General features: G+C 39.2%; 1 protein-coding gene across 2 annotated transcripts; it reads right to left on the bottom strand.

Annotated features, from left to right (window-relative positions):
- Positions 1-87: 87 nt before the first annotated feature.
- LOC146478726 (serine palmitoyltransferase 2-like) lies at positions 88-11929 on the bottom strand. 2 transcript variants are annotated; one of them, XR_014865159.1, is made up of 12 exons: positions 11015-11929; positions 7420-7574; positions 6841-6986; positions 6228-6446; positions 5489-5594; positions 4894-5113; positions 4249-4375; positions 3654-3690; positions 3241-3339; positions 2666-2795; positions 1295-1477; positions 88-1214 (listed from the first exon to the last, which is right to left on the bottom strand). XR_014865159.1 is itself a non-coding variant. In XM_085112327.1 (11 exons), exons 1-11 carry the CDS (start codon positions 11276-11278, stop codon positions 1400-1402), a joined length of 1581 nt encoding a protein of 526 aa, XP_084968453.1. In that variant the 5' UTR covers positions 11279-11929; the 3' UTR covers positions 88-1399. The 2 variants fall into 2 exon arrangements, 1 of the variants encoding a protein (XP_084968453.1); XM_085112327.1 differs by having other exon boundaries at positions 88-1477.
- Between the last annotated feature and the right edge of the window lie 1602 nt (positions 11930-13531).

Genomic DNA, 13531 nt, shown 5'->3' with positions numbered 1-13531 from the left:
GAAGTGGCAAGGACTCTACTTTTCAAAGTGTTTTAAATTACCTATAGTATGTGTCAGTCAATTGACAAAGGATGACGAATTTCTAACATGTGAATTACGCAGTATCGTGTTCAGAAAAAAACTTCAAATTTTTGAAATTTGTTTTGACGAATAAAGTTGGAAAATCTCCGAGAAACATTTGCAAATTTTGGAATCTTGGGTGTATAACCAGAACCACAGTATCATTGTTTGGCTTAAATATTTAAAGATATTCTGCATTTAGCCACCGAGGTGGATTTTGATTTAACAACTTCAAGTTGAGAACAACCAATATTTCCATTTCTCTCGATTTCTGCTTACCCATCAACGTCAGCTTATTGACTCTTCCACGAAGGACAGAAAAAAGCCGACACGTGATTGTTCAGTCTCGGAGACGTACCAATCACGGGTCGTTTGCTAGGCTCGATAGCTAGCCAGTGATTGGGGAAATGAGGTCGGTTTTGGACCAAGCGATGTGGAAGCAAAACTAAAAGCAACTTAAATTTATTTAAACACGCCCTCAATGAGCTTCCAACACTTTCAGCGTTGAACAGTGTTGAAAGCATGGCGTCCGGAAACTTTTGATTCACTTGATGTCGAGGAAAAGAAGTCTATCAACAAAGTGTAAATTATTTTTATATAGTTTTTGCCTTAAAGAAAATTTTGATAGAAGTCTTTTTAATCGACGCCACAAGTAGCAAATGCCTTTGTTTTTTCCTTTCTAAGTCTAGTTTTCGCTAAAATCGAAAAACAATGTACAGCTAGCTCCCTTTGTCACAACTTGTATGTTATTATATATATTATAGCAGTTTGTAACTATATTGTAATTCCCCTGTAGAGGTGCGAAACTAAGTATTGCAAATATAATAATATAATTAGTATTTGATTTGCCATAAAAATAGTTTTTACATACTTTTTGAGTAGGCGAAAGCGTGAAAAATTCCAAAACGTTTACAGCAATGCGAAATTAAAATACCCCGTTTTACTGTTCAACAAAGGATTTGACCATCAATCCTTTGCTTTAAATTTAAGTTTTGCATGTTTTCCCTACACAAAACCTGTAGCAGGTACAAATTTAAACAAAAAGAATGCTTAATCGTGTACAGAAGTCAGAAAATTACTGAAGAAACCTCGATTAAATAATAATATATACTTTGGTTTTGGCCAGCGATCATTAACGATCCGGCATTAACAAACTCTTTCTTAAAATTATTAAAACTTGGTAATATAAAGTTTGGTTTTAGCCAGCGATCATTAGCGATCCGGCATCAACAACCTTTTTTTTAGTATATTTTATCTCATTGTCACTTAATTTAATTGACCAAGACACAACATTTGTAATTCCATAGCGAGACTATTGTAGAGGCTCCACGTATCTGCTTTAATCAGTTGTTGCTTGTTTTCTCCGTGAATACTTGACTTTAAGAATATCACCCACCTCATCTATAGCGTCCAGAGCCTTGGAATAAAAACAACAATAACAAAATTAACAACCTGATCAGCAGTAACAGCAAAACTGTAGAACCGTGTTGTGGTATGGTTGACGGCAGGAATTAAAATACTTGGTAAGACATCAGGTCGCTTTCTTTGACCTATTTTAGTATTCGTGATGGACCTACTAAACCTCTACCAGAAACACGGAAAATTGTTTCTAGTATTATTATTGTATCCTTGATACCATGTGGCCGTACCAACGGCCACAGGCAAGAGACTATGAGGCAAGAGAGCAAATCCCTGTGCCTCATGATAATTATTTTCAATCTTCAGAATCTTTTTTTAGTTCGCGCCATGCTATTTTAAGAAATTATAATCCGCCATTGAGTTTTAAATTAAATGACGTCACTCTAACTGACCAATAAGATGTCGACATTAAAATAGCAACGCAAACAAAAATAGAATGAAAAAAATTTTCATAGGAAAAGGGGCATGTATGGGGGATTCGCTCTCTTACCTCATAGTCTCTTGCCACAGGGTATCAAGGGTATCCACCTTATCAACGGTAGGAGTGTAATGACGTACACTCTTTCGTTGTGGAGATGGTAGTTTACCTCGTCACTTTGACTTCCTCAAGAGGGGATCAACATGCAAGCCTCTTGAAGTAAAACAGCAAGGCACCACCCAATACAGTAATAGCCCACGTATAAGAACCTACATTTTTCAATTTAGCCGAAATAGGTTCTTATATAAATGGTACTTAAAGCAAATTTAGGCTACCAAGGTTCTTAAAATAGGTTCTTATATTTTCATATGAATTTCATCTGAATATACTATATTTATTATAAATATCATCTCATAATGCAGTATAATGGCAAACACAATAGACATACAACATGGTACTTAAGCTTGAAAGAAAAAAAAGTTATTTCAAGTTACTTTTAAATAGATGATGATCTTACACTTTCACAGCAACCCCTAAATAGGTTCTTATGTGGAGGGGGTTTAAAATGAAAATTTTAGCCTAACAGGTTCTTAAAACCCAGGTTCTTATACGCAGGCTATTACTGTACAACACAAGATCAAAGACGAGCAAGAACCAATTGATAAGTTAATTGTCTAGTTTGAAATAGTTTTGTTAGCGATAAGTGTTATGAAGCAGTACCAAGAAAATTGTCCAGTTCAGCCTGACCTTGAGATAAGTTGATCTCACCTTATCAAGCATTTCTCTGGTGTGTGAAGCTGATAGACAAATCCTCGCTCGTCCCTCAACAAGTGCCGTAGCTGGAAATCCAACGATGACGACAGCTATGTTTCTTTTCAACAATTCCCGGGAGAAGGCGCTGCGACAAGGCATAAAGAAACCGTGAGTGACGAATGCCAAGCGCGGCAAAATGCGAAAACATGTCACCGGTTTCAAGCGCGGGAAAAAAATGAAAACATGTAACCGGGCTGCAACCGATTTCTCCCAGGAGGAGAAGACTCTAATCAGTTTTTAGAGATTTCTCGAAAATACACAGGAAGAACTTGCAAAATTGGCCCATTTTTTCAAGTTGCAATCCAATTCCATCCAGACCATCCATGGCCAGATGTTTCTGTGTGCTAGTGGGCTATTGTTAATTCATCTGGACCATTATTTAAAAGTCTCTATTGATACAAAGACGTTTTGGGGCTATTCATATAGTGAAACTAGAAATAGGTGACATCTGATTGCCCCTTTAAAAAACCACTCGCTAACGTTTAACAAACGAAAAACACCCATCCACAAGCTAATCAAACTTTACTTACACGCATTTTGATGGCATGTAGAGTAGAATGGGTACCACTGCCGAGGAGTCGTGACCGTACACGATAAATCCCATCTGTTTTAGCCTTTGTCTAAAGTACCTGTCAAGTAAACGAACCGTGTCAGCTTACTTGATTGACCGTGGTAATCTTGAGTTTGTTTTGTTTTGTTTTGTTTCGTGAAATGTTCAATCACATCTTAAAATCGTTCAATTTTTTTTAAAAACCTCTAAAGTAGTTAATCAATTTTATAAAATCTTAAGATTTATCTTTGGTAAACTTCGGGTTTATCTTTAAAACTAATCAATAATTTGATGTTACAAATAAACGACATAAATCCCATATGGGAAAAACTGCTTTCCTGATCTGCACACATACCAAACGTTCGTCAGGTACTTTTAAATTCCTTAACTCACTTGCAGTTCTGCGCCAAAGCTGAAATCCTCTGCTTTCCTAAAGAAAAAAACACACACACAATCAATCTCAGACATGTTGATTGCATCCTCAACCAGGTGATGTGTACATATAAATACACACTTCTGATTGGTTCTCGGCTATTTAGAATTTCTTTTAATCAATCAGAGGCATTATCCAGATCCGGGTTGTGGTATGTCATTATGGAGTATCAAATTTCCTGACTTTTCAGTTTATCATTTTTCTCAAAGGTTACAAAACTTGAATGGCTCTTCAACCATTTTTAACTTTCATCAAAGTATAATTATCGTCATTCTTTCGACCGTTTCGATTCTGGTGTAACACAATCAGTACAACTGTCTCTCGAGTTCCTCTCCAACCTAGCCTCCTCTCCCTGTGGGGAGGAGGTAATACGAGTCCCCTAAAAACGACTGCGCGGGAGGCTATCTCCAACCGTGCAATCTTTTTTTAGACAAAACTCAGCACTGTTGTTCCTCCCCGGCTGTCTCCTGTCATGAGATTTTTTTTAATAACATGGTGGCTCATCAGTCTAGTGCAGGGTAGAAGTTTTTTTAAGAAGATCAAAAGGACACCAACCTTTCTCGGTGCCATCCTCGCCCATGATTATTTTCATAGATGATATGATTTGCATGACTACTGGAGGTGACATGAAGGAAGCGTACGTTGCACTGTGCGAACAACCTTTGATATGATTTATTATCTTCTGGAAAAAAATAAACACGGTGATAGCGTGAAAGGTACACAATGTTTTATTACTTCACTTGAGAAGTAATTTTGGATATTAAATTGAAACGGCAGCAACAAAGCTTTATGTATTTAAACAGCAAAACTTGCGGAAGAAACACTTGAAAACCTGCTCGGCTTAAATAAAACAGCTAGTCTTGGCGATGCAACTGAACAAACAAAGAGCAATAGTTAAAGAGGAAAATATATATTACACAGGAAAGATTGATTAATTGTATTTTCGAATTAATCGATCGCTCTGTTATTTGAACAGCACGGTAAAGATTTCCTTGTTCTGTATGGCCGTCCAGGTTGATTGAAGCAGAGGAAAGTGCGGCGCGAGAAAAACCAATATGAATGAAAAGCTGAAGAAGAGCGATATTTCATGAAGAGGTTCTTGGCAACGCTTGCAATAATTTGTTCACCGCGCGCTGCCATTCCACGCTGGCTGCACGCGCGAAACGGGCATCATGTAAAACAAGTTGTATTGCCTCTTACCTCAGACGCAGCAATGTATCCCCCTGCTGCTCCAAAACTCTTAGTAAATGTCCCCATCATGATGTCAACATCAGCAGTGTCCACTCCAAAGTACTCTGTGACGCCCCTTCCATTGGGTCCCATGGCACCAATACTGTGGGCCTCATCCAAGAAAATGTACGCTTTGTACTTCTTTTTAAGAGCCACCACCTCAGGGAGCCTTGCTAGAGAGCCTTCCATACTATAAAGTGACATCAGAATGAAACATATCGACGTTCACATTTTTGTGCGTAGAAATTCTGTGCCATTTGCAGAAGCATAGACTTTTATCAAGGTAATTTAAAATTTTGATATATAGGCGCAAAACCATTAATACTTCTGAAAAGAGCGCCTTAAATTCGAAAGAAAGCCAAGTTTGGGTCTTGTCTTTTAAAATAGCAAAGGTATAGTCCCGTAAATTCAAGAACTTTTGCAGTCGTTTGTATCAAGACGGGCAAAACGTTCCCGTTTCCATGCAAACGTCTATAAAATTTTCAGACTTATCAACACTTCATCTTCTCTATTTTAAAAGAAAACAGTCTCAGACTTGGCCATAGCAAATTTTTGACTGACTTACCTGTACACTCCTTCAACAATAATAAGAATCTTCTTCCACGCTCTGTGAGTTCCTGGCTGTCCCTGGATCACAGATTCTCGTAGGATTTTCTCCAAGCACTTCATATCTACAGTATTTTGAAATAATATCATTTTAAAGGCTGTTTTGTTACAATATGCGTGGCTCAGACGAATAGAGGGTCATATGGGAATTAGTCTTAGTGATGTTCAAACATCTTTCGCTCACATTTCTATAGTTCCGCTTCATTTGTCCAGTGCTCCTGTCTTTGTTTGAATGTCGGATCGGCATAACGTTACTTGGATATTAAATGAAGCGCATTTACAAATGAAAACAAAACGAAAGGAATCCCATCTGGCCAATCAGAACCACGACCCAATCAAAACCTCAATACAAAGATAAGCAATGGGTGCCAAGCGCGGGAAAAACATGCAACTGGTGCCAAGCGCGGGAAAAACATGCAGCCGGTGCCAAGCGCGGGAAAAACATGCAGCCGGTGCCAAGCGCGGGAAAAACATGCAGCCGGTGCCAAGCGCGGGAAAGAACATGTAACCGATGCTAAGCACAGGCATAGCACGTAATCTGCAAAGCACGTTACTTGTTTTGTTGCACAGGTTTCTTAAAAAAGCAATTTTTTAACTCATTGGAACTCAAAGTTAATGCAATTACAGCTACTTTTCGTAGAATGTGTGACTTAAAACAGCTCTATGAAGTAGATCTCGTTAACTCTCCGGCATCTTACCATTGTGTTTAAAGACTTTAATTTTGGCTCCTGATAGCCTCGCTCCTAAGATAATAGAGCTGTGGTTGAGCTCGTCACTGATGATCAAATCTCCTTTGCCTACCAGGGTGGGGATGTTGGAGGCGTTTGTGGCGAATCCCATTCCGAATACCATAGCAGCAGGTTTACCCACAAACCGGGCAACCAAGGTTTCTAGGTGTTTGTGAATATCAAGTGTGCCTGGAGTGAGAAAAAGCATAGGTTCATTTCAATCACTGTTGCCCCACATACTTAATTAACCACTGAATTAAAACTCGAAGCGCAATACACGAATGACGTAACAGGCGGCCAGCGCGGGAAAACGCGATACTCTGGGCAACAGCGCCCTGACACCTGTCATTCAAGTGACGTTTTGGAATTTCCGTTTTATAACTCTTTCTTCGCATGAGAAACGAAAGTCCTTGATGAAAAAATAGCTGCTTCAGGTTTCATTTTAAAGGACGTCCATCCGCCAATCCCAATCCCATTTGTTTTTGTTTTTTTGTTGTTGTTGTTGTTGTTTTTTTTTAGTGAATTTTAAGGTAAAAGGCACTTCTTTTCCTTTCAAAGGCGATAGTAGCAGCCAGTCACTCACCATATTCATTCCTTGAACTGCACCCCGCCACACCGTATCGGCGGACCGCCTGTTCAGCGGCTTCTGCACATGGCCCAGAATTCTCAGCAAAACCGAGATAGTTGTATGAGGCTAGATTTAGTGCCCTGGTTTTTGTCCCGGGCTGTCTGCAATGTAAACAAGAAAACTTTATCTCACTACCGGAAAAATTAAGAAATGTAGTTATTGAGCGTTCTGTGCTGAGATATAAATTACTGCCGAACTCTTTTTCACGTGTGGAACGAGACAATGTACAATCTCGATGATAAAACCACGACTTCTTGTTCAACCAATTAGATCGATCGTCTAAACACACGAAGTGCAGAAAATAGTAACGTTGCTTATTACAATGATAGGGCAGTTCAGTTTCAGTGGCATTGGTGACTCTCTCTTACAACTGAATGTGGGGTCACAATTTTCCACAATGTTATCATTTGTATTCACACTTTAATGTTGAAGAGCATTACTCGTCAACAACAAAGCGGATACCCATTTGAAATGAAAAGTTAGACCTAACCGATGGGTATCTTCCTGTGGTCTATGCGCATGCGTCATCCGTACCTAAACGTCCAATTGTAGTCACATGACTCCCTGTCTACTAGGTCCAGCTCCCCTCCCGGCACGCTGCAGATCGGTCTGTTGAAGCAATCGCGCGCACGAGTGTACATATTTCTTGTGTAAAAACTTTCAAAGTCAGAGTAGAGCGGTACAAAACCCTACGAAAAAAACACAACAGAATTAATTTGAATGAACACAAGGACAGGATCTGTCAGCTCTGCTGTAGCCGTAAAGGAGCGGTTTCTAAAGGCCCGTTTCCAAAAGACTCTTTGTAAAAATGACAAAGTCGCCGATGGCCGGCATCCGTTATCAGCAAACCAAATCACTTAATAGCAAGTGCCATCATGTGATTGTCTGCAAAAAAGGATGATTTAAGTCAAAAAAGTCATTACAAATGAAGCTGAACAGCCACTGAGGCCAGGGACATGATAAAAAAATTATACATTACAGTTTAAGCTTATGCTGAAAACTCTTCCCAAAATTTACACCTTTTGGCAGCGCTGAAAAATGTTGAAAAGGTTATTTCACCTCCATATGTTCAGTGATTTTTCAATCACACCAGCTCCAGACTTAAAAAACCTCACAAATATCCTTGGTCGTGAAAAAATGAGAAGAATCGCTCTTCCCATTGTTTGTGCCATTTTGTAGCACCGGCCACTGCCGAACCACTTTTTTTTTTGGCACGCCAGAAGGTAGTTTTCGCTCTTGTTTCAACCTTCCGGTTACCTTGTTTCAGTCTAACTCCAGTCAGGTCTTTGAAATCTGTTCTAGCTCAGTGTAAGGTTAATAAATTCTGTCTTCAGTTCGATGCTCAAAACAAACAAATCAGTCCTTGGGGTAATCTAGAAATCTGTGTTTCTTACATACCGGCTTCACTGTCCAGCGTTAATCTGATTCAGAAAATTATCAGAACAATATATCCCAAAGCCGATGAATCAGAGGATTAGGACCAAGGAGAAGTTTCGTTGAGTCAGATTCAATCATTCAATTTTGCAAAGAAACGCTGAAACTCAACTCAAGGTTTTCGCACCTTTTTTATTTTAGTCTTGTGATCGACACTGGACTGGTTTTCTACTTTTGTTTCCTTTCATTTCCTTGTCTCTTTTCGACTCCTGCATTTTAATATAGGAAATTTTGACAAAGTTTATCTCTAGACATAACTACAAACGACACTACAAACATGACAAACGTGTGAAATCCACTGGTTAAATCTCGTAAATCGCGGGCTCAGTAGTGTTTCGCCATCGCATCATGTGCACGTGTGCACGTGCGTAAATGAGATCACGCCACCAAGAGAAACGCATTTGCGCATGCGTTTGCTGGGAAAGATCGTAGTCCAAGTCAATCTCGTCCCCAGAGCCCGCGCACGTCTTAGGCCAGCGGTGGCCACACGTCCACGAGCTCTGGGCTAATCAGAAACCGGAAGCAAGGATCCTGCTTCCGGTTTGAAGGAGGATACTGCTGACCGAGAGGAAGACAGCCTCTGGTAAGAACATCAAAGGCCAAGAAAACGAGTGAAAAAGGTGACAACCTCCATCCCTCCCGTTTGTCAGTGATTGCCATTCATGTGAGACGTCCTTAATAACAAAACAACCAAAACAAAGGCTGCGTAAAATGTGGTTTTGTCGGCGATTTGCTTCTCTCAACCTCGACAAATTCATTTTGCACATCGTCAGGTCTTTTTAGAAAACCAAACATTTTCCATAGTCAGAGGCAAAAAAAACATACATAGGTTATGGCGATTAGAAACCATTTGTTGTACTTTACTCATTTGGAGTTAAATTAAGCTTGTTTTCGCCCGTAAAATGTAGTTTTTAACACTTTAAAATGGGGGTGAATATACGCAGTCTGCGCAGTATGAGATAGCCAAGTTTTTTCATGACACCACGGTAAAGTTAATAGCGAAACGAAAATAGAGCCTGGTCGGAGGTTATATAAGCTTTAACCTAATTAACTAAAACAGGGTAAAGATTTTCAAACAACTTTCGAGAAACTTCAGCAAGATATCGTTCCTAACCAGATTGCCGTCGACGACAAATACCAACAAATGTTTACAAACGTAAGCTTAATTTTTTTCCGCCGTGAAATTTACAAATGATAGGTTTCACTAGATCAGCTTTTGGTTACCCAGATACCATGATCCCAGAATAAATACAATAAAATGGATTAAGGACATTTAATAACAAGACACAACTCTGTAAACATTCAACCGAAATAACCAGCAACTTGAAAATCTAAGCTTATCAGAATTCAATTCACACACTCAGTGCAAGCTTAAGAAACTCACCCTGAAAAAAATTTTTTACCTGCATTCGATGTACTTTATCAGTCCTATACTGTTAACTTACAAAGCTCACAAATGAACTGTTGTGTAAAGAGTGACAACAATCGCTATTCCAAGCGTTCATATTTTTGTCTTTCTGTCCGTCCGCTTTCTGAATCACTTTTTGCGCCACAATACTCCGCTTTTAACGCAGTGGTAACAAAGGCCGTTGGTTTTCCTTGTTCAAGTTCAATTATGCTTCTGCTGGGCTGCTGATAAAATATCTGTTCCTGTTCAACAAAGTAATCTTCAATAAATCTGCTCCAGTCAGATCAACTCGCAGACTCCGCGGTGCGAACGGATTACAAGTTTGCTTCTTTCAGTTCCTTTAACAACACGAGAAAGGCTGTTAAACTCTTATTCGCTTTAGACAATGTTGAGAACGATTTTAAACGGCCAGCATTGACTATGAACCACATTTCAGAGTCGATAATTAGAGGAGTTTTTCCGAAAATTGTCAGGTCCATCGTTAACCTCGACCGTCGCGAGTGTGATACTGTCATTCAGCTTTGTCAAACGCTGCAACATATCGCAAAGGTTTTCGCGCCTTTTCCGTTTAGTCATGTGATTTGACTTGTTATCTTTTTCGTGTTTACCCACTGCAAAAAAAAAGAAGCGTATGAAAATTTAGTTGCATTTCGATTCTATGGCGGTTTTTGCTTTGATATCTTTGACAGTCTATTTCTTTTCTTGTTTTGAAACCTCCGATTCAAAGAGGCTTCCGGTAAAATGTAATATCCAATCAGATTTCGATTTGCTGGATTTTGACATAGATTAGCCCAGAGGTCTTGCTTCCTTGGTGCTGACCAAAAGGAACGCAGCCTCTGGGAACGAGATTGAGTCCAAGTGCAAGGAATATAAGATGCTTTTTTTGCAGAAAAATATTACAAAATCGATTATTCTAGTGAAGAATACGTTCCAACGGATCTCGCTCAGACTTGCTATGTTGCAAATTTACGTAAGCTAACAATTTGCAAAACTTGTTGGCACCTGCTACTGATTGTTATTCATGCAAACTCGCCGAATTTAGCCTTCTTTCAAAAAAATACTAACAAAATAAAAACGCTCTTCATATCATACGGATAAAAAGATAACTACGTGTAATATTTTTTAGTTTGTGGCAAAAATTGTACATATCATTCGAAGCTTAAGCCTTTTAAAAAATAAGATTAATAAATAAATGATAGTTAACTTATATGAATAAATAACAAGTAAGTTAACGATCGATCGGCAGACATTTCCTTCCTAGAGGAAGTAGGTAAGGTATATTCTTACCTTGTTGCCGGCTTCCTGGACTCCCTTGGATTTTCCTAAGCCATATTTCCGCATGAAGTCACGCACGTAACCAAAAATAATTAATACAAAGTAGGACAGGTACGTCATTACAGCGGCATGGAAAGGAGTCTCTTCGAAATCGTCAAGCAACTTAGCAACGTAATTTCCATTCTTTTTCTGGTGGTTTGTTAATCCATTAGAGCCGAAAGGGAAGTTGTTTTTTGTGGAGAGACGCTGTTTCTTTCCATATGTACCTGCCACCATTTTGCGTTGTGAGTTTTGTGACTGTCGAGTGTCGACTGTTGTCTTCAAGCTTGCGTGACGACATCACTGCCAGCGAGTGTCAATCAACCGAGGCATTATATTGGCTTCCTTTTCTCAACACTTTCCCTTTCATTCGCTACTTTTTCAATTCATCAAAAAGCAAATAAATTAAGCCAGACTATGGTTATTTTAAATATCTTAATGAATGTAAGATAATTACTATTTATTTTGAATCAGTATTGAAATGCTTCTTGATTTGATACTCACCACGAAATTTTGCTGTTTTCCCTGCTATTACACGTTCTATAGAGCAAGAGATGCCTGTATTATTTTATTGTTAAATACTCGATTACTATTGAGTAACAGCATACTGATATTAAAGTCTGTTGATTTTTTTACATTGCTTAATCATGAAATCAATGATGAGATTTATCTCCATTATGGCACGATATGCAACTGTACATTTTGATATCATCCGTCTGACAACGGCAATTCTGATAATTAGTGGCTGACCATGGAGGACAGGCATTTGCTAGTACGGTTCCAGCCTGTTTTCTTGATGAATTTTTGTTTTAATTTCGCTGGATTATTATTCATACCACACGTTCTCATTACGTTCGTTCGATGATTTGTTTACCGATAAGAAATGAACAACAGCTGAACAAACGAGATTCAATATACCTTTGCTGTCTTAATTAAAGAACCAGAAAACTCAGTCTTTTCCCACCTTTTCCCCGAGTTTTAGACATTGGAAATTAACAAAATTCTTTGTGGAAAGATGAACCGTTTATATTGATTCCCGGCTCTACTGGGAGAGTGTATAAATTGAGGCCAGCACCATCTTGAGTTTTTTTCCAAACTTCAACAAGTATTTATGTAATTTTGCGCCGATCACCCCTTCCCCCCCGGGGGTTGGGGGAGGGCAACCCCCCTCCGCCTTATACGCTACCCTTTTAAAGTGCTCCAAGGCCTCTCTTTCAGGACAAATTTTCAGCTTTAGTCAATCACTGTTCAGGCTTCGCAGACAGATATTTAAGACACCTTCAGGCTATTTTTTAGTCTGTTTTGAGGGAGCCATTCGCTCACAAAGACGAAACCCTGTCCCGGCTTAGTCAGTGCGTCGTTGAAAAACACCTTAATTCCCCCAAAGCAGGAAATACCCCATGGCGAATTCCGTTATGCCGGGTGGTGTGGGGAGGGGATGTTGAAGGTTCGAATTAATCGGCGCCTAATTCCAAAGAAACAGGGAAAATATATTGGACATCCTGTAGTGATACACGGAAAATTTACAGTTTTTTCGCTCAATTTAAGTTTCATGAAGTGGTGTACGGATTCTACTGAAACATACCGGCGCCAATTTGTCTTGTCCTGTCTTTTCTACGATATAACGCACGGCAGGCTCTGTACATTTTCGTTTCGCTTGGTAAACCATTCCCCCGGGCGGAAACGCGAAAAAGAGCCCGATACAAATCTTCTACGGAACGTATATCACCCACTTTTTTGATTGATTGACAGTTTCAAGTTCAAGTCAAGTTCACGTTTATTAAGTTTTCCAAAAAGTTAGTTACAATGAACAACGCTTTCAAATAGCGAGTTAATCTAGGCAGGCGGTGTTACAAATGAACAACAGCTGAACAAATGAGATTCAATATACCTATGCTGTCGTAATTAAGAACCTGAAAACTCAGTGTTTTTTCACCTTTTCCCCAAGTTTTAGAAATTGGAAATTAACAAAATACTTTGTGGAAAGATGAACCGTTTAAATTGATTCCCGGCTCTACTGGGAGAGTGTATAAATTGAGGCCAGCATCATCTTGAGTTTTTTCCAAACTTCAACAAGTATTAGTCAGTTTTATATTAGGCAATCAAAATGACTCCGTAGTTATTATTACACGAAATTCCTAGTTTTTGGCCTCAGAGAAAGCACTGACGTGAAACAAACTTTATGAGCTTCGAGAAGGATTCTCTGTTTTGTAGAAAGCCTGCGAGCAAGTGGCGATCAAACGCCAACAGCTTTGCCAAGGATCTCGATTTCAAAAAGGTAAGGCGTTTTTTGTTGTTTGATGCGTTGAGTTTACTTAGTGTTGAAGGCTTGAAGTACATTTATAATCATCCATCTTGGATTGTGGGGACACTAGAAATGGTTGGGCTGCTGAAAACATCAAAACACTTCGTAGTAATAGTGTGAAGGTTTTTAATCACGATGGAGGGGAAGTTGCTCACCGCACAAAAAAACTCACCAGCTACACAGGA

Source organism: Pavona decussata, unplaced genomic scaffold (assembly GCF_977016875.1).
Source record: "Pavona decussata unplaced genomic scaffold, jaPavDecu1.1 SCAFFOLD_64, whole genome shotgun sequence".
NCBI classification, from domain to species: domain Eukaryota; kingdom Metazoa; phylum Cnidaria; class Anthozoa; order Scleractinia; family Agariciidae; genus Pavona; species Pavona decussata.
The sequence above is the reverse complement of the archived record's forward strand: the minus strand, read 5'-3'. Positions and strand labels throughout refer to the sequence as shown.

What these genes read in the sequence shown, in the direction of transcription:
- LOC146478726 (XM_085112327.1), bottom strand. Translation starts at nt 11,278, where the DNA reads ATGGTGGCAGGTACATATGGAAAGAAACAGCGTCTCTCCACAAAAAAC. An exon ending in CAGTTCAAGGAATGAATATG is followed by an intron (nt 6,447 to 6,840) that starts GTGAGTGACTGG and finishes TTCTCACTCCAG; the next exon opens with GCACACTTGATATTCACAAA. An exon ending in GCTTTGGCGCAGAACTGCAA is followed by an intron (nt 3,340 to 3,653) that starts GTGAGTTAAGGA and finishes TTTACTTGACAG; the next exon opens with GTACTTTAGACAAAGGCTAA.